Source organism: Bubalus bubalis, chromosome 10 (assembly GCF_019923935.1).
Source record: "Bubalus bubalis isolate 160015118507 breed Murrah chromosome 10, NDDB_SH_1, whole genome shotgun sequence".
In the NCBI taxonomy this organism is placed as follows: domain Eukaryota; kingdom Metazoa; phylum Chordata; class Mammalia; order Artiodactyla; family Bovidae; genus Bubalus; species Bubalus bubalis.
In genome coordinates this window covers 7,230,126-7,255,045 of record NC_059166.1, presented here as the reverse complement: position 1 = coordinate 7,255,045, position 24,920 = coordinate 7,230,126, and the positions used below count along the sequence as shown (strand labels likewise).

General features: G+C 47.1%; 1 protein-coding gene across 7 annotated transcripts in view; it reads right to left on the bottom strand.

Annotated features, from left to right (window-relative positions):
- Positions 1 to 24,920, bottom strand: part of AGPAT4 (1-acylglycerol-3-phosphate O-acyltransferase 4) — a 153,220-nt gene that overhangs the window by 73,152 nt on the left and 55,148 nt on the right. For all 7 annotated transcript variants that reach the window (XM_044924021.2, XM_025294304.3, XM_025294307.3 and 4 more), the window contains one exon: positions 9,814 to 10,077. In XM_044924021.2, coding sequence (XP_044779956.1) covers positions 9,814 to 10,077 — 264 coding nt within the window. The remainder of the gene's footprint in view (positions 1 to 9,813; positions 10,078 to 24,920) is intronic.

Sequence of the window (24,920 nt, the reverse complement as noted above, 5' to 3'; positions counted from 1 at the left end):
GGGTTGGGAAGATCCCCTGGAGAAGGGAAAGGCTACCCACTCCAGTATGCTGACCTGGAGAATTCCATGGACTGTATAGTTCATGAGGTCGCAAAGAGTCGGACACGACTGAATGACTTTCACTTGGCATGAAATGGGAGACTGCCTATTCAGGGTGGTTATGTGTTTAAACAAAGTAAGGACATGAAAGGTCTAGCGTGAACCCTAACTCATACCGCACGCCACAGACTGCAGTGATCACACGGATCAGCATAGCTATGTGCCGTGATTTCACAACCTCCGCCGCCCTGTGGAACGCCACCTACCACAACCACCAGTGGACACGTGGCCTCGGCTCCAGAGCCTGGCTCCTACACCACCAGGCCGTGCTGGGCGGTGCTGCAGAGAGAAGTTTGTGCTCAGATGGCCCCAGTCTCAGCTCCTCCAACTTCCTGTGTGACCCTGGGAAAGTTGCTTAACCTCTCTGTGCCCAGTACTCAAAACAGCAGTTAGAACGGCAAATGCCTGCTAAGGATTAGCTGGCTGGAAGTCTACGGAATAAAGCAGCAGAATTGAGAAGCCTGACCCTGCTTAGCTTATACACACTCTGATTCTCTTCTTTTTCTCCTACCTATCGTTCTGGTGCCATTTAAGTGCAGACACGCGAGCTCTTTGACTCTGTAACACACTGTAAATAAGATCTACCTCAAGTCCATTTCTGGGTTGCTTCTGCTACTTCCGTTCAGAATGCTGAGTTGCTAACCAGGTATGGTTTTTCCTTCATTTGGTTGGTTGGTTGGTTGCTCTGCTACATGAAAAGCCTCAAAGTGAGGACAAGAGAAAGCAAGGTTCATTTTGCCCAAACATGGGGCAAACAGGATGGTTTGGGTCTGTTCCTCACAATGACTTAGCCAAGGTGCCCTTGCAGGAAATGATTATGAGACTTTCAGAAAGCAGACCGCAAGCTCCCTGGGGGCGGGCTCGTAGCTGTCCTTCTCACCACCAGGTGCCTAGTACCCAACACAGCGCCTGGCACACACCAGGCACTCAGTGCTTGCTGAATGAATCACCAGGAAACCACTTAGAGCAAGATCTCTGCCGCTTGATGCGGCGATGTCTTATTTCAGTTACGGAGGCCGCTGCCAAGGCCTGGGGTCTCCAGGAAGATACACACACACCCCTGGGCTCTTCATCAGCCCCGAGGGCACGGACTAGACGGCGTCTGTAGAAGCTGCCGAACCTCCCAGGCCCGGCCGTCAGAGCTGTAACCCCAGACGAAGCGGAGCTTGCTTGTGAGAGCCGTGAGGGCGTGGAGACCGACACACGGCAGGAGCAGGAAATGGTACGAGCACAGGAGAGAGAGTGAGACGAGCAAAGGACTGTCCCGGGAGAGGAATCCGGGTGCCCTCTGCTCGGTCCAGGGAGAGCCCTTCACCTCTGGGTCAGAACCACAGAGGCACCAGGAGTCCATGATTTGGCAGAACCAGCGACAGGAAGGGTCAGGACCAGGGCTCTGGGGCCAACCTAGCAAAGACCTTTCCCGACATCTTGCGGGTGATAAACTCTTGCCCCAAGGGAAAGAGCCAAACCTGCTCCAGACGGGAAAGAGTGAAGAATCCGCTTGGACGAAAATAAGCAAGGCAGTCCTGCCATTCATCAGGCTGGGAAGAGACACGGAGCAAGCCAGCTGCCAAGTGAACGGCTCGTGTTATTTCTCCCAAGGTCACCGTGGAAAATGCCACAACACCCCCTCTTTGCTGGATCACCTTTTATCAAAGACACTCCGGTCTGGCCCTGTTCTTTCATGCAAAACGGGGGGGCACCCAATTGCGGCCCCCGCCTCATGACACACACAGGAATGTGTCTAAGCCCTGCTTCTCCTGGCTGTACTCAGAAATAGAAACCTCAGGAGGGCTGACCCCGCTTCCCTTAGACAGCCCACCGACTCTGCCCCAGGATCTCCAGCTATGCTCCTACCCCACTCTGCCCCCAGGATCCACCATGATACTATAAATACCCACTGGGTCAAAGGGGAGGACCACTTCCCCAGGGCCTGCTCCCAAGGATCCTCATGCCTCTGAGAAACCTCCTACCAAAAGGATCAGTAACAACTCCCGTCTAGAGGAAATTCAGGAACAGATCTTGGGGGGCTCCTGGGCGTGTTCACTCATCTGGAGCACCTCCTTCCTGTCCTGCCCCTCCCCCTCCCCTCCCCCTCCCATCCAGGGCTCCTGGCCCTGGTCCCTCTGCCCCCTAACAGCTGCTGTCTCCCGGCTACACCCCCACCAACTCATCTCAAAGCAAGGAAACTAATACGTGCCCAAGAATCTGGAACTCAAACCAAGACATTTAAAAAAAAGCAATTCTTATCCTGATTCAGGAGGGGCTACGGTAGGAGGCAGGTTCTTCAATTCCAGTGAGAGACAAAAGAAAGGAAAACAGCAAAGTTCACACTGTGGGTGATGGCCTCATATTAAAGCGAACCTGGCCAGGTACTTGCCTGGTGGTCCCGTGGTTAAGACTCCATGCTCACAATGCAGAGGGCATAGGTTCGATCCCTGGTTTGGGGAGCTAACCGAACAGTTTGGCCTAAAACCAGCAAACTTTTTAAAAAAAGAAAAAAATTAAGGCTTCCTTGGTGGCTCGGTGGTCAAGAATCTGCCTGTCAATGGAGGAGACACAGGTTTGATCCCTGGTTCAGGAAGATCCCATATGCTGCAGAGCGACTGAGCCCACATGCCACAGTTATTGATCCGGGGCTCGAAAGCCTGTGAGTTGCAACTAAGAGCTTGAGCTCTGCGACAAGAGAAGCACCCTCGATGAGAAGCCCTCCACCACAACGAGATCGCAGCCCCCGCTCAGCGCAACCAGAGAAGAGCCCACGCAGCAACGAAGACCCAGAACAGCCAAAAATAAATTAATTAAATTACTTTTAACAAGAAAAAATAAAGCACACCAGACCAGCTCCAGGGACCAGCTTGGCACCCAGGAGAATCAGACTGATCGTATGGCCAAAGTTGTTGTAGGGGGGGAGTTGCCCCAAGAACCCGAGGTTCATCACCCCACAAGAGATGTCACCCTAAAAGTGGGACAGGGGAGCAACTTCAGTGAAGCCTGGTTCCCCCCAGGACTCCAGGAAGGGTGCCTATCCATCTGAGATACTGAGCCCCGCCTTCGGGTCACAGCTGGGAAGGGACTGCTACATCCTGGGGTCCATTATTGTTAACAGCAGGAAGACTGACGTCTGTTTCAAGCAAGGAACTGTGAGCTGTGTTATAGTTGGAGAAATAGACCTTGCTTCTCTCATGCTCAGCCACCGCCTGCTGCAAATCAAGCAGCCAATAACCTTCAAGGAGCAGGGGGTGGGAACGCAGAAGGGAGGTGCTAAGAAGAGAAGTAACTATCTTCCCAAGTGCAAAAGAAAAAACAAACTCTTTATTAGAAAAATATTGGAATTTGGTCAATTCCACTCTCTCCCGTTAATTCAAATGTAGTTCATTTTTTTGAAGGTACCCAACCAAGTAAACTGCCACAATGAGAAGAAAGAAGATGCCTTACCTGTACCCCCCCACCACCCTTCCCTCTGCAATTCTCCTTCCCTCCGCAGACAAAAATTTCAGTTTTCATCCTAAACGGATGTGCGTTAAACAGCTCACGAAGCACTTTCGAACGTAGCATGTCATTCTGTTTCTTTGACCAGCCACTGTGATCCGTCCTGCTGCTCTATGCTGAACTCAGAGCGTTTGTGGGGCTCGCCCAAGGTGACAGCCTACAAGCAGGAGGGCAGGACGTTCTTGTTTCATCTCTGCACCCCAGATCCTGACCCCTCCTCAGCGTCACCAGCCTTTGGCCGTCAGAGGCACCCAGTGGATCCGTGCATCGGATGGCTGTGGAATCCAGGAGCATCATGCTCCAGAAAAAGTAAGAGACAGGCTCAAGGCACAGAGGAGGGGAGCTACAGCATGGAATTTGGAAGCCAGGCACTGGGGCTGGTGTGTGGGTGGGGTGTGGTGTCTCGATGGCAGTTCTGTGTCTCCAGCTCTTCATGGAACATTAAGGTCAGCTGCCATCCTCCACTCTCCCCGCCCCTTCCCCCCCTTTAAAACCTCTGCCATTAATAGGTTCTCCTAATTCTTTTCTGATTTTTTTGAAACACACAGAGTCAGAGGGAAGGAAAGTGAGCCAGCTGGTCTTGGCCACCTTTCCCTAGAGACTAAAGGGCACATCCTGGACAAGGGAAGGTAATATACAATTCTGTGTGGCAGCCCACTTCTTGTAACTTCCTGCCCTCTCCTCACCTTGCAGAGGTCGGCTCCATACCCCACCCCCAACCCCCACCATTCAGCATGCTAAGCCAGTCTATCTCAGCCTCTCAGGCTTAGGGGCCTACAAAGCTAGGCGAAAAGGAACTGAAACAGCCCTCCCAAAGCAGCCATCCAAGTCAAACAAACTCTCAAACTGTTGCTCCTCACAGCAGCCCCGGCCACTAGACTAAGGTCCTCTGCCTGTGTGTCATGCTGGAAACCGACTCTGTTTGTCGTTTACATCAGTGGCCTTTCGCATGCCACGGCTGGTGACTACTTTGGACTCACCTAGTGTGCCACCAAGCTCTTGACAAATATTAAAAAAAATAAGGACGCATACAGACACAGCTGCATTAGTAAAAAGCGAGCAGGCAACGGAGGGGTCTCGAATGTCTAGGAAACGATTTATCTGCTGTTTTTCTTTAAGAAGTCAGCTGCGAGAATGGTGAATGCTGCTGATTTTCTAAGCTTTAGAGTGGTTCGCTAAACCCCATGAAGAGTTTTTGTCTTAACCTGGAGAGGAGGAGAGTGACAGCAGAGGGGGCCTGATCACCTCTATTCTGCGCTGTTCAATAGCCCACGAACGACAGCCTCTGATGAGGCTTCCCAGACAGGCTGTCTCATACATGTCTTTGGTTGTTGCTGCAAAACACTCCAAGGATCTATCAGCTACAGAGGACAAGTTCAGAGAGAGAACAGCTTTATATCTAAGACATGCTGGGATACCAGGAATGGAGATGCTGGAGAAGACGGGGGGCTGGGGGCGGGGGGGGGGCGGATTCCTCACCATAGTGAGTGCCCACAGCCAAACCCAGGAGGCATCACCCTCTCCAACTGCTACCACATTCTCCTTTCCCAAAAGCTAGACCTGCTCCTCCGGAGAGATGCCCTCCATCCCTTTTCAAGTGACTTCTGCATCTGCTCAATCCAAACCCGTGGAAGCTCTCCTCTGGGACAGCGGGCAAACAGCATGGGGGGACATCCCGGAATGGGAGGGACCTGGCCATGTACTTCTGACCCTGTTGTGAAATTAGACTGTTGGCCATTCACAACACCCTGGATGGGGAAACACCAGTGGTCTTGGATGGTTCCGTTTCATTTGGAATCATGCTAAATAATTATTTGTCATGTTGAGAAATCCACCTTGCTTTCTGAATGTGCTCCCCATCTTAATCTCCATCAGAAGATCTCACGTGCTACATCTAAGACCCCCCCAGAGCAGCCAAACACATAAATTAAATAAATAATAAATATTTTTAAAAGAATATTGACTTGGCATGTCTCCACTACCTCCCAAAAGCAAAACAGACTCTTAGGAACTCTTGTTCCAAAGCCTATCTCTTACTTCTCAACTCCAAATGAAAATTCAATGCTTAAGCATCCACCTGAGATTTCAACAGAGGTCACAAGAATGCAAATACACGATTCCCAGTTGCAAACCGACAGATTTTGGAATCTCTGTAGGTGTGTGCAAGTCATATAAATGCAGGCTTCGATATAAAGTGCAATTAACATTGTTTGTTAAACAAGTTTTGTTAAATAGACACTTAAGTGGAAAAAGACATTTAAAATTATAAAGTAAATCTGAAGCAATTATCTCCTTCTCTTGATTATGCAAACTCCTTTCTCTGCAAACAGTTACAAGTCAGTTTCTGACCTCTCCTGCTGCCTCTGTCCTGCCTGAAAGGCTGTTCCCTTTTCTGTACCATGGTAGGTGCTTCAATACTATAAACAGTATCAGAGTGAAATGCATGACTAACAAATTTGCATGAGTGCACTGAGTGGGTGGCTGCAACCAATGGGCCATAGATAGGAGGATTAAAGATACACTTTTTGCAACTGTAACTTTATGATCTTATGAACATGCTCAAGACATTTATGTAAAATATTCGAACCCAAGACACAGGAGCTCTAGCACACGCACCACATTAGAAATAGTGGCAGCCATATCTGCCAGTTCTGAGTCAGTGAAACCTTACAAATGAGGATGTAGCTGTTATTCTTTTTCTCATAAGATTGTATCTTGAAGTTTCAAAAATAGCTCATTGAATCAGTAGTAATCCATCTGGACAACTGTATGCAGCTTGTATTATTTTGATGCAAATTAAAATCTGATTGCTTCATTGAAACGGTTCCAAAGCGATATCCATAATTTTGAAATTCTTGGCATAATCGAAGGTAGCTGAGATTTTTTTAATTGCTTCATTTGAAAAAGTTCATTTAAAAAAATATATTCACAATCACATGTGTAATCAGAATGCTGATACACACAGCATTCTGTGCTACTGAGAACAGGTATAGATTTCTGGTCAATCAACACCAAACTCATCTCTAGACATCCCCGGATTCACTTTGTATTATTTTCATTTTTGAAATTCTGGCCAGTTGAACTAGTCATGTTTAAAATAGTCTAATATAATCACACACACACACACAACACACACACACACACACACACACACACAGACATGAATGTAAATAAAACTGAAAAATCCGAATAAGGTTGATGGACTGTGTCAATGTCAGTTTTCTTATTGGCACGTTACACATTAGACATGCAAGACGTCAACATCGGGGGAAACTGGCTGAAGGGTGTGTGGGGTCTATCTGTATTGTTTCTTACAATCATATGTGCACCAATTATCTCAAAAAGTTAAAGAAAAGAACCAAGAAGGACAAACAATATATTATACCAGCATTTAGTTTTAAAAAGTATGTGTCCAGTTCAGTTCAGTTCCATTCAGTCGCTCAATCATGTCCAACACTTGGCAACCCCATGGACCGCAGCACGCCAGGCCTCCCTGTCCATCACCAACTCCAGGAGTTTACCCAAACTCATGTCCCTCGAGTCAGTGATGCCATCCAACCATTTCATCCTCCGTCGTCCCCTTCTCCTCCTGCCCTCAATCTTTCCCAGCATCAGGGTCTTTTCTAATGAGTCAGCTCTTTCTATCAGGTGGTCAAAGTATTGGAGTTTCAGCTTCAATATCAGTCCTACCAGTGAACACCCAGGACTGATCTCCTTTAGAATGGACTGGTTGGATCTCCTTGCAGTCCAAGGGACTCTCAAGAGTCTTCTCCAACACCACAGTTCAAAAGCATCAATTCTTCGGCGCTCAGCTTTCTCTATAGTTCAACTCTCACATCCATACATGACCACTGGAAAAACTATAGCCTTGACTAGACGGACCTTTGTTGGCAAAGTAATGTCTCTGCTTTTTAATATGCTGTCTAGGTAGGTCATAACTTCCCTTCCAAGGAGCAAGAGTCTTTTAATTTCATGGCTGCAATCACCATCTACACTGACTTTGGAGCCCCCAAAAATAAAGTCTGACACTGTTTCCACTGTCTCCCCATCTATTTGCCACGAAGTGATGGGACCAGATGCCATGATCTTTGTTTTCTGAATGTTGAGCTTTAAGCCAACTTTTTCACTCTCCACTTTCACTTTCATCAAGAGGCTTTTTAGTTCCTCTTCACTTTCTGCCATAAGGGTGGTGTCACCTGCATATCTGAGGTTATTGATATTTCTCCCAGCAATCTTGACTCCAGTTTGTGTTTCTTCCAGTCCAGCGTTTCTCACGATGTACTCTGCATAGAAGTTAAATAAGCAGGGTGACAATATGCAGCCTTGACGTACTCCCTCTCCTATTTGGAACCAGTCTGTTGTTCCATGTCCAGTTCTAACTGTTGCTTCCTGACCTGCATACAGATTTCTCAAGAGGCAGGTCAGGTGGTCTGGTATTCCCATCTCTTTCAGAATTTTCCACAGTTTGTTCTGATCCACACAGTCAAAGGCTTTGGCATAGTCAATAAAGCAGAAATAGATGTTTTTCTGGAACTCTCTTGCTTTTTTGATGATCCAGTGGATGTTGGCAATTTGATCTCTGGTTCCTCTGCCTTTTCTAAAACTGGCTTGAACATCCGGAAGTTCATGGTTCATGTATTGCTGAAGCCTGGCTTGGAGAATTTTGAGCATTACTTTACTAGTGTGTGAGATGAGTGCGATTGTGCGGTAGTTTGAGCATTCTTTGGCATTGCCTTTCTTAGGGACTGGAATGAAAACTGATCTTTTCCAATCCTGTGGCCACTGCTGAATTTTCCAAATTTGCTGGCATACTGAGTGCAGCAATTTCACAGCTTCATCTTTTAGGATTTGAAATAGCTCAACTGGAATTCCATCACCTCCACTAGCTTTGTTTGTAGTGATGCTTCCTAAGGCCCACTTGACTTCGCATTTCAGGATGTTTGGCTCTAGGTGAGTGATCACACCATCATGATTATCTGAATCATGAAGATCTTCTGTGTATTCTTGCCACCTCTTCTTAGTATCTTCTTCTTCTGTTAGGTGCATACCATTTCTGTCCTTTATTGAGCCCATCTTTGCATGAAATGTTCCCTTGGTATCTCTAATTTTCTTGAAGAGATCTCTAGTCTTTCCCATTCTGTTGTTTTCCTCTATTTCTTTGCATTGATCACTGAGGAAGGCTTTCTTATCTCTCCTTGCTATTCTTTGGAACTCTGCATTCAAATGGGTATATCTTTCCTTTTCTCCTTTGCTTTTTGCTTCTCTTCTTTTCACAGCTATTTGTAAGGCCTCCTCAGACAACCATTTTGCCTTTTTGCATTTCTTTTCCATGGGGATGGTCTTGATCCCTGTCTCCTGTACAGTGTCATGAACCTCCGTTCATAGTTCATCAGGCACTCTGTCTATCAGATCTAGTCCCTTAAATCTATTTCTCACTTCCACTGTATAATCTTAAGGGATTTGATTCAGGTCATACCTGAATGGTCTAGTGGTTTTTCCCTACTTTCTTCAATTTAAGTCTGAATTTGGCAATAAGGAGTTCATGATCTGAGCTACGTGTATGTCTTATGTATCTATACACATACAGACCCACCTGCTTACATGTGCAAACGTAAGAGCCATACATACATACGTCTTTCCTTATAGAAATAACATATATATACACACATATATGCTATTTCTGTAAGGATAACTAAGAAATTACTGACAGTAACTCATTGGAAAAGACCCTGATGCTGGGAAAGATTGAGGGCAGGAGGAGAAGGAGATGACAGAGGATGAGATGGTTGGACAGTATCATCGCCTCAATTGACATGAATTTGAGCAAACTCCGGGAAATGGTGACGGACAGGGAAGCCTGTCGTACTGCAGTCCATGGGGTTGCAAAGAGTAGGACACTACTGAGCGACTGAACAACAACAAACAATGATCGTTTCCGAGGAGGAAACCTAAAGAAACAGAGACGGAATGTTTATTTGCTTTTCCTAGGATCGCCTCTGTGTCTGTTGAATTTTGGCATTTGGCGATGCTATTGGCATTACTCATTTAAAAAATAGCTTGAGAATGAGGACAAAAATAGACATCTTGCATTTTGTCAAAAACGCAAACAAACAGAAACAAACAAACAACATATCTAAGCATATACTGCAAGCCTAGTAACCTACATAGGAAGTCCTAACAGTAACGCCCATGCCAACAGAGAGCACAAGGGAAGCCTCTTACGGCTGGAGACGCAGTAGGACAGCCGGCAGTTGATCTTCCGGAAGAGCTGCTTGTTCACCGGCCAGAGAAGGAGCGTGCAGAGCTGAATGGTGTTGATGATGAGCCCCGAGGCAATGAAGACGTAGCAGAAGATGAGGTGGCAGAGGAAGTGAGACTTCAGCAAGGCGACGAGGTCCATTCCGGGGTCGTGCTCCTCGTCCAGACAGCGAACACCCACTGCAGAACACGGCCAGCGGGGCGGGAGGCTGGGACTCAGGAAAGCGCCTGAAACACACATGGAGGCCAAACGTTAGAAAAAACATTACTGCGCTCTTAGAGGCAGGGGGGAAAAAACACTCAGAAGACTAATACACTCTCAAGATTACACTGTACAGGCGTGGATTTCTTTTTTAGTCTGCAAACATTTATATAGTGCTTCCTTTACCTCGGGCACAGTTTCAACCCTTTAAAAGAATATTGTTGTTGTTATTGTTAAGTCGCTCAGTTGTGTCCGACTCTTTGAGATCCCATGGACTGCAGCCCACCAGGCTTCCCTGTCTATCACCAACTCCTGGAGTTTGCTCAAATTCAGGTCCATTGAGTCGGTGATGCTATCTAACCATCTCATTCTCTGTCATCCCCTTTTCCTCCTGCCTTCAATCTTTCCCAGCATCAGTCTTAAAAAGAATAGTTCCTCTGATCGTCCTAACACATGTTAGGCAGGTACTATTGTTACAGAGAAGGAAATGAGGTCCAGAGAGGTTAAGCAACAGCGCCCATCACCGATGAGAACCTGAGGACCAGAGTCTGCATCTCCAGGACTTCCTGCCCGCCTCAATACTGCCCCCCAAGGACTCCCCTTCCCTCCACTCCTCATCTCCAGATCTCAGCCCAAACATCCCTTCTTCTGGTGAGACCTCCCTGCACGCACGCCTGCCCTGGGGAGAGTGGGGGCCACTCCTGGGGTCGTGCTGGGGGTGGGGGTGGGGCGGGTGGCACCCCCTGCAGGTACGGTGTTACTAGTTCAACTGCTGGCCTTCTGACCCTGGACTGTCCCTTCTCCGGGGCACACAACTATCCTGAAGATCGTCACCATCTCTCCGGCCCTTGGAGCAGTCACTGGGCAGAACTGAAGCTTAATTTTAAAAATACATATAGGGACATCTCTGGTGGTCCATGGGGCTTCCCTGATAGCTCAGTTGGTAAAGAATCCGCCTGCAATGCAGGAGACCCCAGTTCGATTCCTGGTTGGGAAGATCCACTGGAGAAGGGATAGACTACCCACTCCAATATTCTTGGGCTCCCCTGGTGGCTCAGCTGGTAAAGAATACGCCTGCAAGGCGGGAGACCTGGCTTAGATCCCTGGGAGGGAAGATCCCCTGGAGAACGGAAAGGCTACCCACTCCGGTATTCTGGCCTGGAGAATTCCATGGACTGCATAGTCCATGGGGTCACAGAGAGTTGGACACGACTAAGTGACTTTCACTTTCAGTGGTGGTCCATTGGTTAAGACTCTGAGCTTCCACTGTAGGGGGAACAGGTTAGATCCCTGGTCAGGGAATTAAGATCCCTTATGCCAAACAGCCAAAAAAAAAAAAAAGGAAAAAAGAAAAATAATTTCTTGAATTGAATACAAATGAAATACAACGTATCAACTTAAAAATTATGAAATATACATATATATATATATATATATCTGTGGAATGACTTAATGAAGGTAAAGAGAGATCACCTTTGGGATGTCGGTAAGTACAAATAACCAGCTATGAAGGCAAGAGAACCACCCTACCGCACTCCTGATGTGCACACATACACACACACACGCTTAAGAGTTCTGAAATCGAACAGAAGCTCAAAACATGCAGCCAGACTCACAGTCCTGTCATCAGTCTCCAGCCCCTGAAGAGAAAAAGGAAATAACTGTTCAGGTAAAGTTATGACCCGCCTAGACAGCATACTAAAAAGCAGAGACATTACTTTACTGTAATGTTCCGTCTAGTCAAGGCTATGGTTTTTCCAGTAGTCATGTATGGATGTGAGAGTTGGACTATAAAGAAAGCTGAGTGCCAAAGAACTGATGCTTTTGAACTGTGGTGTTGGAGAAGACTCTTGAGAGTCTCTTGGACTGCAAGGAGATCCAACCAGTCAATCCTAAAGGAGATCAGTCCTGGGTGTTCATTGGAAGGACTGATGCTGAAGCTGAAACTCCAATACTTTGGCCATCTGATGCGAAGAGCTGACTCATTGGAAACGACCCTGATGCTGGGAAAGATTGAAGGCAGGAGGAGAAGGGGATGACCGAGGATGAGATGGTTGGATGGCATCATCGACTCGATGGACGTGACTTTGGGTGAACTCTGGGACTTGGTGATGGACAGGGAAGCCTGGCGTGCTGTGATTCATGGGGTCACAAAGAATTGGACACGACTGAGCAACTGAACTGAACTGAAGCAAATAAAGCCTTTGAGGAACAGTCTGAAGACAGGAGGCTGAAATACTCTGACAGAGAAAAAATAAGCTGAGGGCAGCTGAGATCATCACCCACAGCAGACTCACTCCTCCTGGAATCAGGACATGACTACAAACCGCCCCAAGAAGTGCCAAGATTACAGATTACTTTCTAAAAGTAAGAGTTGGGAGACCCTAGACTTCATTACAATCTTTACTAATAATACTCCTCCCCAAAATCCGTTTGACAGTATCACATATATGATCTCAATTTAAGCCTCAGATGAATCCCATGAATAGTATTATCATCCCATTTTTTGGAGGAAGAAACTGAGACGCCCCCTAGCTTAGGCAATTTGCCTGAAGTTGCCACAGTCAGTAACGAATCTTCAGATTCAGGTGGACCTCCAAGCTCTTTGGTTCCAGCACTCCGGGCAGTTTTGTTCCTGGGGAAGCGAGGTGGGGGCTTCTCCTGGGCTCGGAACTCCCTCTGCAGAGCAGCCCAGAGATGAGCCCAGGGCAAAACCAATGCTACCTTCAGAGAGGTTCTCAATCCCAAACTACGCACAGAGTGGGGGCACGGGGCTCGCTTCCGGGTCTCCTAGGCTGTTTTTTTTTTAATTTTTGGCTGCACTGGGTCTTCACTGCTTTGCCCTGGCTTTCTCTAATTGCAGCAAGTGGAGGCTACTCTCTAGTTGCAGTCCACCGGCTTCTCACTGTGCTGGCTTCTGTTGCAGAGCATGGGTTCTAGGGTGCAGGCTCAGTAATCGTGGTGCATGGGCTTGTGTGGCCCCAAGACATGTGCAAACTTCTTGGACCGGGGACTGATCCACGTCCCCTGCATTGGCAGGCAGATTCTAAACCACTGGACCACCAAGGAAGCCCCCCGTGGTTCTGAGGACAGTCTTGGGCAGGACAGTCACAAGGTGCTTTCCTAGAAAACATTACCCTTGCTTAGACTATTTGGAAGGCAAGCTCTGATTCCTGTATGTTTCTGAGAGGAGGGAAATCGAAAGCACTGATGGCCTGACTTCCCTGAAGTCAGCTCAGCTCAGCTGAGGCCTCCATCTCCCCAGAAGCCCTGCTCTCTGGCACAAGGCCAGGACCCCGCAGGGGCTGGAAAAGCCCACCTTTGGCCTTTTTCAGACAGCTTGGCCCAGAGACAACTCCAAGCTGTCAAACTCTTCACCTGGTTACAACACACCCAGTGTCTCTCGAAGGAACAGACATTAAGCTGCCATCCCTCCCAATGCGCTTGACTTTCAGGAGCTCATGAACAGGAGTGATGGACATTGGTTACAGTTTGGAAGCAGCTACTGTTCAAGGTTGAATATCCTCCTGCTTTATTCATTGCCCTTGGATTAGCCACTAAAAGCTCCCAGACAGCCTGGGCCAGAAGAAGTCTGATTCTTCATCAAGTTTCTGGGACCTAGTATTTGGAGAGTATTTGACAAATCCTTCACTTTGTTGATTTAATACTTAGAAAGGGAAGTCAGCTGACGCTGTGAACGAGAGGGATTAAATGCTGCCTTCCTCAGTTTCCAGGCAGAGTAGGGCATTACGAAGAAAAAGTAAGATTGTTTTTCTTTATAAAAGTCCAAGGACCAGCATGCCCTTTAGTAAAATCCTTGCTAGCCCTGCAGGAAGCACAGGGTCTAACACAATGTCGGTGATGCTTAGGAATCGCGAACAAGGCATGAGGGGGTCACAGACAGACAGACCTTGGATGGCGTGGCTCTGCCCCGATTCCTTTCCTAGACTGGTGTGGGCTTTGGGTTTGAAGCTCTGTTATACTTCTTACTGGTCATTTATCCTCAGGTGAATTAACTTTTCTGAATCTCAGCTTTACACATTACAAAAAAACAACACTAAATTGCACCCAAAACTCCAAGGAGGCTATTGATTTTTGTAAACTTCAGTTGATTCTCAGATTTATATTCAGGAGCAAAAGCCACTAAAATATTGAAGGCATTTGATGATGAAGAGTAAGGTAAGTCGTGCTATGAGAACTTTCCTGATGGTCCAGAGGTTAAGAATCTACCTGGAGACAGGTGGACACAGGTTCGACCCCTGGTCTGGGAAGATCCCACATGCCATGGAGCGACAAGGCTGGCATGACGCAACTACTGAGCCCAGGTGCCCCAGAGTCTGTGCTCCACAACAGAAGCCACCACGATGCAAAGCCCACACGCTGCGACAAGAGCGTAAACCCACGCTCACCCCAGCTAGAAAAAAGCCTGTGCAATAAAGACCCAGCACAGCCAAAAATACAAAGTAAATAAGCTAGACAAAATTATTATTAAAACAAACAAAAGAAGTGCTGTGAGTTTGTAAAACAATTTAATTTGACTTGAGCCTCAGGGCTCATTAAAAAAAGAGAGGCAAGGCTAAATTACTTGGGCGGGGGGCGGGGGGTGTAAGTGGGTGAATATGTGTTGTATGTCTTAAGCTTATTCCAGTTTGAGGTTGGAGGGAGGGGACCCTCCTACCCTTCTTCACTGAAGGCGAGCTTTCCCTCTACTGTTATTTGCCAATTGAGTGGCATGCTGAGGATGGTAAAGAATCTGCCCGCAATGCAGGAGACCCGGGTTCCACCCCTGGGTCAGGAAGGTCCCCTGGAGAAAGGAATGGCAACCCACTCCAGGATTCTTGCCTGGAAAATTTCATGGACAGAGGAGCCTGGCGGACTACATTCTCAGGGTTGCAAAGAGTCAGAGACATGACAGAGCAACTAACAGTTGAGAATGGATGGTATAAAGATCTGACCCGTGATGAAAACAGGTAAAGAGAAAACATTTTAAAGTTCTTTACCATTTCCCCTGATTTTCAGTGAAAGGGTTATGGGTGGTTTCTCTTTTCTTCCTGGTGTTTACTGTTCTTTCCTACGATGAGATCCTCCCCCTTCCAGGGCACAGAGCCCGACGGGCGCATTTCCCAGCATCCCTGCTGATGGTTACATGCAGCCAGTGGATAGAGCTCCCAGGCTGATGGAGCTGGTACCTGCCGGCAAGAGGAAGGGCTACAGGGTGGGCTTGCCCATCAGGTGAGTGTAAGGTGGAAATCCAACCCATCAACCAGAGAAACTCTGGAACGTGCAGGCAATCTGAGACCACCTGGACTCCAAGCACTGTCATGGCGAGGGTGGTACAGCTTCCCCAGCAGCTAGAGGGGAAGGATCTGTGCAGGAACATTTGAATCAGGCAGCTCTGGCCAAAAACCCAGGCTCAGCCACCTTCTAGCTCCATCTGCTACTGAACTTCCACAGCCCCCAACTTCCTCCTCTGTGAAATCAGAACAATATCGCCAACACGAGGTTGCTGTAAAGCCCAAGTATAATAAAGCCTGGGAGGCTGGGAGCCGTAACTACTGAAGCCCACACACCCTCGAGCCTGTGCTCCTCAACGAGAAGATATCATGATGAGAACCCTGAGTGTCCTAACGAAGAGAAGCCCCCACTTGCCACAACTAGAGAAAGCCTGCACAAAGCAATGAAGACCCAGTGCAGCCAAAAATACATTAAATAAGTGAATAATCCTTTTTAAAAAAAGACGAGAAAAGAGGCAAAGAGAGAGCAGCTAAGATGAACTGCTTTGGAATCCTTGAGAAAGCCAAGGAGATATAAATCAGTTTTCCTTCTCACTCCATATCTCGATCCTGATGTTTTCTTTCATTTTCCGTAAGTATGTTAGAACATTTCCTCCCCTGCTTGTTTTCACTCTAACCTGTCCTTTACGGCTAGAGACTCTGAAATGGGGAGTAATTCGTTCACCAAAACTCACATGGACGGTACCCTCTTAACTAGGCAAAGTCTTGGCACCGAGTGGGGATGATGAAGTGGATTTCAGAATACGGAGAAGTGCCAGCCAGCAGGATGCTTTCATTAGCCTCGTGTTTCCCACGCAGATTTCCGCCCTGAAACTGTACAGCGCAGAGAAGCAGGCGTGCAAACACAGCAGAGCTTTGCTTCCTGGGATTCCTGCAGGGCGAGGGGTGGAGTACAGACAGCATCACATGCTGCCCGCCCGCCATCCATGGAAGAATCTATAGAAGCAGCTCAGAATCTCGCCACCAGAGAACTCAAGCTGCACCCTTCTCTAAAGATGCACATCGAGCTTCAGCATAAAGCATGGAGTTTGACAACGAATAGGAGGACCTGAGTTAAGCTCAAGTTAAGATTTAAGTGTCTGCCCTGGTCAATACTCTGCATCTCTTAAATAAGCATGAACTTCAGACACACACAGGAAGAGACTAGACTGGAAACGGGATGAACTCCCTCACTAGCTTGGTTTTAAAGACGTTTGGCTTTTCTGTACCTGTACATGACAGAACTAAACCAGGTCAGGGTTTCTGAAGAAGCCAAACTTCCTTCCGAAGAAACCACTCCAAGGGGAATTGCTGTGATGCCTGTGATCAATCTAGTGTCTTCACTGAAATCTTAACCCCTCATTTAGGCTCTTTTAATCCCAAACACCAGAACGCTGTTCACAAAACAGAAAAGAAACCGAAGAAATGTTAATTGAAACAATACTATGTTTTTTATATTCCAAACTAAAATGGATAATACAGCACTTTAAAGGAGACGAGGTAAATTGGGACCCATTCTTGGTGTGAGCACAACCACTGCGGCTTTCAGAAAGCGATGCAACATGCACAGAACGAGCTCAGCATCTTCACCACCTGAGGTCGTAAACCAACCTTTGACAACCTCTCTCAAGGATAAAATTAGCTTTCAGAAAATTCTCTCTGCACCAAGATATTCAACCAGTATTATTTAGAGGCACCCCAAAATAGAAACCACTTACATTTCTGACAGGAGGAAACAATCAAGTGAGTTATGGGAAACCCACACAATCAAAAGAAGAACGTTGCAGTATAATAGGTTTGTAGTAAGACGCAGAAGAGGGCAGCAGGGGATGAGATGGCCGGATGGCATCACCGATGCAATGGACATGAACTTGGGCAAACTTCAGGAGATGGGGAGGGGCAGGGAGGCCTGGAGTGCTGCAGTCCACGGGGTCGCAAAGAACCAGACGTGACTGGGAGACTGAACAACAACATGGATAGATTTTTGTTATGATATTAAGAGATAAAGGTCACCATATTATATATAGAAAGAATAATCACAACTCTAAAAAAACACTGTGTGTGTTAGTCCCTCAGTTGTGTCCGACGCTTTGCGACTCCATGGACTGTAGCCCGCCAGGCTCCTCTGTCCATGGGATTCTCCAGGCAGGAATACTGGAGTGGGTAGCCATTCCCTTCTTCAGAGGATCTTCCCAACTCAGGGATCGAACCCGCGTCTCCTGCACTGCAGGCAGATTCTTTACCGCCTGAGCCACCAGGGAAGCCCTCTAAAAACAGCACCAGCAGTTATCTTTGTGGGTGTGTTCCTGGACCAGTACTTGGGGTCTGGAAGGCACAAAATGTCCAGGGACAGGGTGCCCGGAGGGCAAGGGATGCAGGTTCCGACCCAGGTGAGACAAGGGGTAGGGTGTTCCCGTCATCCAGTTTTCAGATCTCATTTCTACTTTAGGTTAAATACATTTAGCAAAAATCTCCAAGAGGGCAGCAACGGACTTGTGGCAGCCTGCGGCCATCACTCAGCACTTCCTCCTGAGAAGCAAGGATAAATTTAGTTTTTGGATTCCTGAGAGTTACACTGGCCCACGGCCCAAAACAAAACCGAAGAGAAAGTGTTCTACCCTGAATCCAACTGTCTCGGGGACCATCTCTAACTAAAATATTCCTCAGTTAAAAAATGATCACTGTCTAATGGGCTGGCAGAAGCCTCTATAAAATTAGCTTATTTAAAATTTGATGGATCAGTCCTTTGTCTAATATTCCTGTACTCTCCATGAAGTCCATTAAAACAAACCAAACTCCGGAGAAGTCATAAATCATACTCAACTTTTTCATTACATCCGATAATAAATAACCCTCAGTCTCTTTCCAGAATCTAATTTTAGGATAATAAAAACATAAGTCTGCAGAAAACTGAAGTTTCTAAGTTTAATAGTTGTTTCTGAACAGCTTATAAGAGAAAAACAAATTCTAAAGAGTTTTAACTCTAATCTAAGGAAACAAGGGCTCAGCTAAACCAAGATGGATAACCTAGGTAACTTTTTCTGTCATGAGAAAAAGCAAAGATAAAAGGAATTAAATGAAGCATTCTCTAAGGCCTTTCGTAGCTCTGGCATCTACCAGATTGAAATATCAGGAGTGAAATTTCAGGCCTCCTGAACAGTAACCAGGCAGCAGGGTAAGTCTACTGAAAGTTTCACACACACATTATCTCAATAACTGTCACCAAAACCTACTCTGGAAGGCACTGTAATCCCCATTTTACAGATAAAGAAGCTGAGGTTTAGTGAGACTAGTGAAAGACAGTGTTAGTCACTCAGTCGTGTCCTATTCTTTGTGACCCCGTGGGCTATAGCCGACCAGGCTCCTCTGTCCATGGAATTCTCCAGGCAAGAATACTGGAGTGGGTGGCCTTTTCCTTCTCTAGGGGATCTTCCCGACCCAGGGATCAAACCCAGGTCTTCTACTTTGTAAGCAGATTCCTTACCATCTGAGCCACCAGGGAAGCCCTTAGTGAGATTAGGTAACGTGCAAAGGTCAAATAGGGGGGTAAAGGTCTGAAGCCCCAGCTCAGGTTAGGCTGCTTTTAACACAGGAAGTCCAAGGCAGCTGCACTCCACATGCACTTGGCCTTATTTCGTGGACTCGGTTCCATATTTCAGCTCCTGATCCCGTCTGACAGTTGGGCTGATCACGAGTTTCTGAGCCACTGCCCTACCAGTCAGTCTTGCAGAGCCCCCGTTCACACCTTCCTTCCAGGTGGAATGCCTGCCGTCTCCAAACCCCATCTGGCTCTCCCACTGTTCCTGGGAGCCAAGAGCTCTGACATCACGGCATTGGGGCAGCTGGAGGGGGCTGGCGCCTAACTGCGTCTCCAACAACCGAGAGTGCGTGAACTACTTCATAAGACACTCAGTCTGAAACACATTTCTAAATTATGTTCAATCCCTGCAAGTTTCCAAAAAATTTTACGAAGTCCTGATACAACTCTCATATCACGAAACCCAAAACTGAAATGAGATGAGGAAAATTAATCTTCCAAGTGAGGAAACAGCCACCTTTCTGCCCTGAGTCTATGCCAATCAGTCACGAAAGCTTTTCAGAAATGGAGAATGGGTGGAGGCTGAACGGAGATGCTTGTGATCTTCACAGCCGTATTGCTGCCACATGGCACGGCTGTCTGCTCAGTCACACACCTGTGAAGGCTGAAAATGTATGCAAACGGAAGGAGAGGAAGGGTGGGGAGATGGCCAGCGACCAGCTCTGGGCCCCCGGGAGCGGGTGTGAGGGACATGCATCACCAGTTGGCACCAGACACACAAAAAGGAGAGCTTTGTTCAGTTTAGAAACCACCTCCTTCTGAGTCCTACCGTCACCACGGCAACCTGGTCAGGACAGCGGTCTCACCACCCTGCCCACCTCTTTCCCTCCCACTCTGGCCGTGACAGAGCCGCTGGGCCAAGGAACCCAGCCCAAGGGGACCCTCAGCAGGCGGCTGCTGGTGTCGACTCCATCTACCCACTGTGTGACCTTGGGAAAGGAACTTGTCACCTCTGAGCCTCAGTTTCTGTATCTGTTTAATGGAGGCAATAATCCCGCCTCCAGGATCGCTGCCCCAGGAGATGCAGCAGCCAGCTCAGACCGTGGACGGCGCTTCTGCGTGCCTGTGTCCCCTGTGTAACCAGGCTGCTGGCCACACTCCCTCTCCTTCACCCGCTTCCCGCCCCCCAGCCCCAAACCAGCTACCACCTTTTCTTATGAAACTTTCTGCTTGTGGCTCTCACAAGTCATTCCTTTTGCTTGTTTTCATGAGATGTTCCTCATTTGCACTTCTTTTTCAGACATCCACACATCCAGAATGACTCTGAGCCAAAAGTAGGCATGTAAGACCCCACCAAAGTCCATCCACCAGTTTTAATGAAGTTACTGTGTCTCTGTTCCTGACTGAAGAAGGTAGTTTCAGAGACATCAGTTCTGAGGCTCTCTTCATGATGATGGATGTGTGCTAACTTGCTTCAATCATGTCCTTCTCTTTGCGACCCTCTGGTCTGTAGTCCACCAGGCTCCTCTATCCATGGGATTCTCCAGGAAAGAATACCAGGGTGGGTTGCCATGCCCTCCTCCAGGGGATCTTCCCGACCCAGAGATCGAACCCACGTGAGTCTCTCAGGTCACTCGCACTGGCAGGAAGGTTCTGCAGCAATACACCACCTGGGAAGCCCATAATGACGGGTGATACCTGTCAGTTCCCACAGAGATTGAATTAAAGACATGAGTTGAGGAAAAGAGTATGGAGGTGCCCCATAAAAACTAAAGGTAGAGTTGCTATCTGATCCAGCAATCCCACCCCTGGGCATATAACCAGAGAAAACTACAATTTGAAAAGATGTGCACCCCTATGCTCACGGTGGCACTGTTCACAAAAGCATGTTCACCTAATGTCTGTCAACAGATGATGGCTAGAGATGTGTACATACATACAGTGGGAAAACAAGACCAGGAGCTGACTGTGGCTCAGATCGTGAGCTCCTTATTGCCAATTTCAGACTTAAATTGAAGAAAGTAGGGAAAGCCACTAGACCATTCAGATATGACCTAAATCAAATCCCTTACGATTACACAGTGGAAGTGCCAAATAGATTCAAGGGATTAGATCTTATAGACAGAGTGCCTGAAGACTATGGTCAGAGGTTCGTAACGTTGTACAGGAGGTGGTGATCAAAACCATCCCCACGAAAAAGGAAGGCAAGATGGCTGTCTGAGGAGGCCTTACAAATAGCTGAAAAAAGAACAGAAGGGAAAGGCAAAGGAGAAAAGGAAAGATATATCCATCTGAATGCAGAGTTTCAAAGACTAGCAAGGAGAGATAAGAAAGCCTTCCTCAGCCATCAATGCAAAGAAACAGTGGAAAGCAACAGAATGGGAAAGACTAGAGATGTCTTCAAGAAAATTGAAGATACCAAGGGTATACTTCATGCAAATATGGGCACAATAAAGGACAGAAACCGTATGGACCTAACAGAAGCAGAAGATATCAAGAAGAGGTGGCAAGAATACACAGAAGAACTGTACATAAACATCTTGATTACCCAGATAACCACAATGGTGTGATCACTTACCTAGAGCCAGACATCCTAAAGTGTGAAGTCAAGTGCCCCTTAGGAAGCATCACTACGAACAAAGCTAGTGGAGGTGATGGAATTCCAGCTGAGCTATTTCAAATCCTAAACAATGATGCTGTGAAAGTGCTGCACTCAATATGCCAGAAAATTTGGAAAATTCACCAGTGGCCACAGGACTGGAAAAGGTCAGTTTTCATTCCAATCCCAAAGAAAGGCAATGCCAAAGAATGTTCAAACTACCGCACAATTGCACTCGTCTCACACACTAGCAAAGTAATGCTCAAAATTCTTCAAGCCAGCCTTCAACAATATGTGAACCGAGAACTTCCAGATGTTCAAGCTGAATTTAGAAAAGGGAGAGAAACCAGAGATTAAATTGCCAACATCCACTGGATCATCGGAAAAGCAAGAGAGTTCCAGAAAAAAACATCTACTTCTGCTTTATTGACTATACTAAAGCCTTTGACAGTGTGGATCACAACAAACTGTGGAAAATTCTTAAAGAGACAGGAATACCAGACCACCTTACCTGCCTCCTGAGAAATCTGTATGCAGGTCAGGAAGCAACAGTTAGAACCGGACATAGAACAATGGACTGGTTCCAAATTGGGAAAGGAGTACGTCAAGACTGCATATTGTCACCCTGTTTATTTAACTTATATGCAGAGTACATCATCCAAAATGCTGGGCTGGATAAAGCACAGTTGGAATCATGATTGCTGGGAGAAATGTCAATAACCTCAGATATGCAGATGACACCATACTTACGGCAGAAAGTGAAGAGGAACTAAAAGCCTCTTGATGAAAGTGAAAGAGGAGAGTGAAAAAGCTGGCTTAAAACTCAATATTCAAGAAACTAAGATCATTGCATCCGGTCCCATCGCTTCATGGCAAATAGATGAGGAAACAATGGAAACAGTGACAGACTTTACTTTCTTGGGCTCCAAAATCAGTACAGATGGTGACTGCAGCCATGAAATCAAAAGATCCTTGCTCCTTGGAAGAAAAGCTATGACAAACCTAGACAGCATACTGAAAAGCAGAGATGTTACTTTGCTGACAAAGGTCCATATAGTCAAAGCTATAGTTTTTCCAGTAGTCATGTATGGATGTGAGAGTTGGACCATAAGGAAAGCTGAAGACCAAAGAATTGATGCTTCTGAACTGTGGTGTTGGAGAAGTCTTTTGAGAGTCCCTTGGACGGCAAGGAGATCAAACTAATCCATCCTAAAGGAAATCAGTCCTGAATATTCATTGAAACAACTGATGCTGGAGCTCGAATATTTGGCCACCTGATGTGAAGAACTGACTCATTAGACAAGACCCTGATGGTGGGAAAGATTGAAGGCAGGAGAAGGGGATGACAGAGGATGAGATGGTTGGATGGCATCACCAACTCAATGGACATGAGTTTGTGCAAGCCTTGGGAGCTAGTGATGGACAGGGAAGCCTGCCGTGCTGCAGTCCATGGGGTCGCAACGAGTCAGAGGTTGGTAGATGCAAACTGTCTTGTACAGGATGGATAAATGAGGTCCTCCTGTACAGCACAGGGAACTAGATTCAATATCCTGTGATAAACCAAAATGGGAAAGAACATAAAAAAGCACGTCTGTACATGTATAACTGAACCACCTCACGCTGCAGTAGAAATGAACTCAGCATTGTGAATCAACTATCCTGCCGTAAGATAAATTGAAAAGAAATGAGTTGAACATACAGTAAAGATGAACCTTTTTCTAACCTCGTGGAGGAGAAATAAAAACTGGCATTGACAAGACTCAGACCCTCATCACTTTGGTGCCCTGTGAATAAACCAGTTATTTCCCTGACCTCAGAGAGCCTTACAATAAAGAGCTGAGGACACAGCTATGGCCAGACAAGATGGACTACATAAAGGATAAGCAGATACAAGCTGTGTCTGCATCACCAAGGGAGCAGATTGGGGTGGGCAATGTGAACACGGAGCTGGTTACTATCGCAGACAGACACGTGCTTGGGTCCCCAGCAAATCATAGCACCTCCATTTTTTTTCCCATTAAATCTGCTCTTCAATATTTCAGAATAAACTGAAAACCAATAAAAATAAAAGCCTTTAAAATTAAAGATTTGTGAGACTTCCCTGGTGGTCCACTGGCTAAGACTTCAAGCTCCCAAAGCTGGGGGCCCAGGTTTGATTCCTGGCCTGGGAACCAGAACCCCCATGCCAGAACTAAAAGATGCCGCATGCCACAACGAAGACCCAGTGCAGCCAAATAAATTAATCAGTAAAAATATGTATAAAAATAAACATTAAATGAAATAAAGGCTTACAGCAAGTTCCAAACTTTGTTGGAAATTTCCTTACACTTATAATTTTCATGTTCAATATGTATTGCAGGAAGGGTTACAACTTTAACCTTTCCAATACTGAGAAGCTCTAACCTTTAAGCAGGCCCCCATATGGACACACAACTGCACGTGGTCTGTGGGTGGCCAGGTCAGGACACCGTGGGGATGCCCCCAAACAGACACAACCAAGCACAGCCTCTGGCATCGTTTTCCAGGAAAGATGAGAATATGGCCCAAATCCCTCCACTCCATCTGGCCTAGCCCGCCTGGTCTGTCTGGGTCACCAGCTTCAGCAGGAGCAGTAACTCTTCATCACGTACATGCCGAAACACTGCCCACGGCCGCATGAGCAGGGCTTGCTACCAGCAGAGGTCCCCAGTCTCAGACATACAGCCAAACTGCCAGCTCTAGGGAAGCCCCAAGCACCAGAGAGAGGCCGTCTCAGAAAGCCAAGCAGCTGTGACGTGACAGCAGCCAGAGCTTGAAAACCAGGTCACAAAACCACGAGGGCATGGGAAGCTATGGTGCAGTCGCTAAATCGTGTCCGACTCGTGGGACCCCATGGACTGTAACCCATCAGGCTCCTCTGTCCATGGGATTCTCCAGGCAAGAATACTGGAGTGGGTTGCCATTTCCTTCTCCAGGGGAATCTTCCTAACCTAGGGATCGAACCCATGTCTCCTGCATTGCAGGTGGCCTCCTGACTGTTGAACCACCAGGGAAGCCCACGGGAAGCTATGCATGGCAGTTAAAGGTGCAAATGCAAATCAAGGGTATTAAATGTCCGGGCAGGTACTCTGCACTGGGACATGACCACTGGACTAGGGCGCTCCTTGGAAACCCAGAAATGATGACTCTGCCAGTGACCAAAGAAATAAATGTGGAAGTGGAGGCAGCAGGATTGAGTCAGGGGGCTGAGTCTGACCCCTGAGCATCTATCTTTGTGTCCGTATCACCTCGGTGACTTGGCCTCTAGAAATCTCACCTCCCTCCTCTGTTAACGGGAGAATCTGGCAGACACACTGAACCCACATGAGTGGTGGGAGACTTCAAAGACATAAGGACATGCAGGGGTTCTCCTGGGGGTGCTTAGGTACCTGCAGCCACTCTTGATGTTATGGCTCAGAAAATGGGAAATGGGGCCACTCA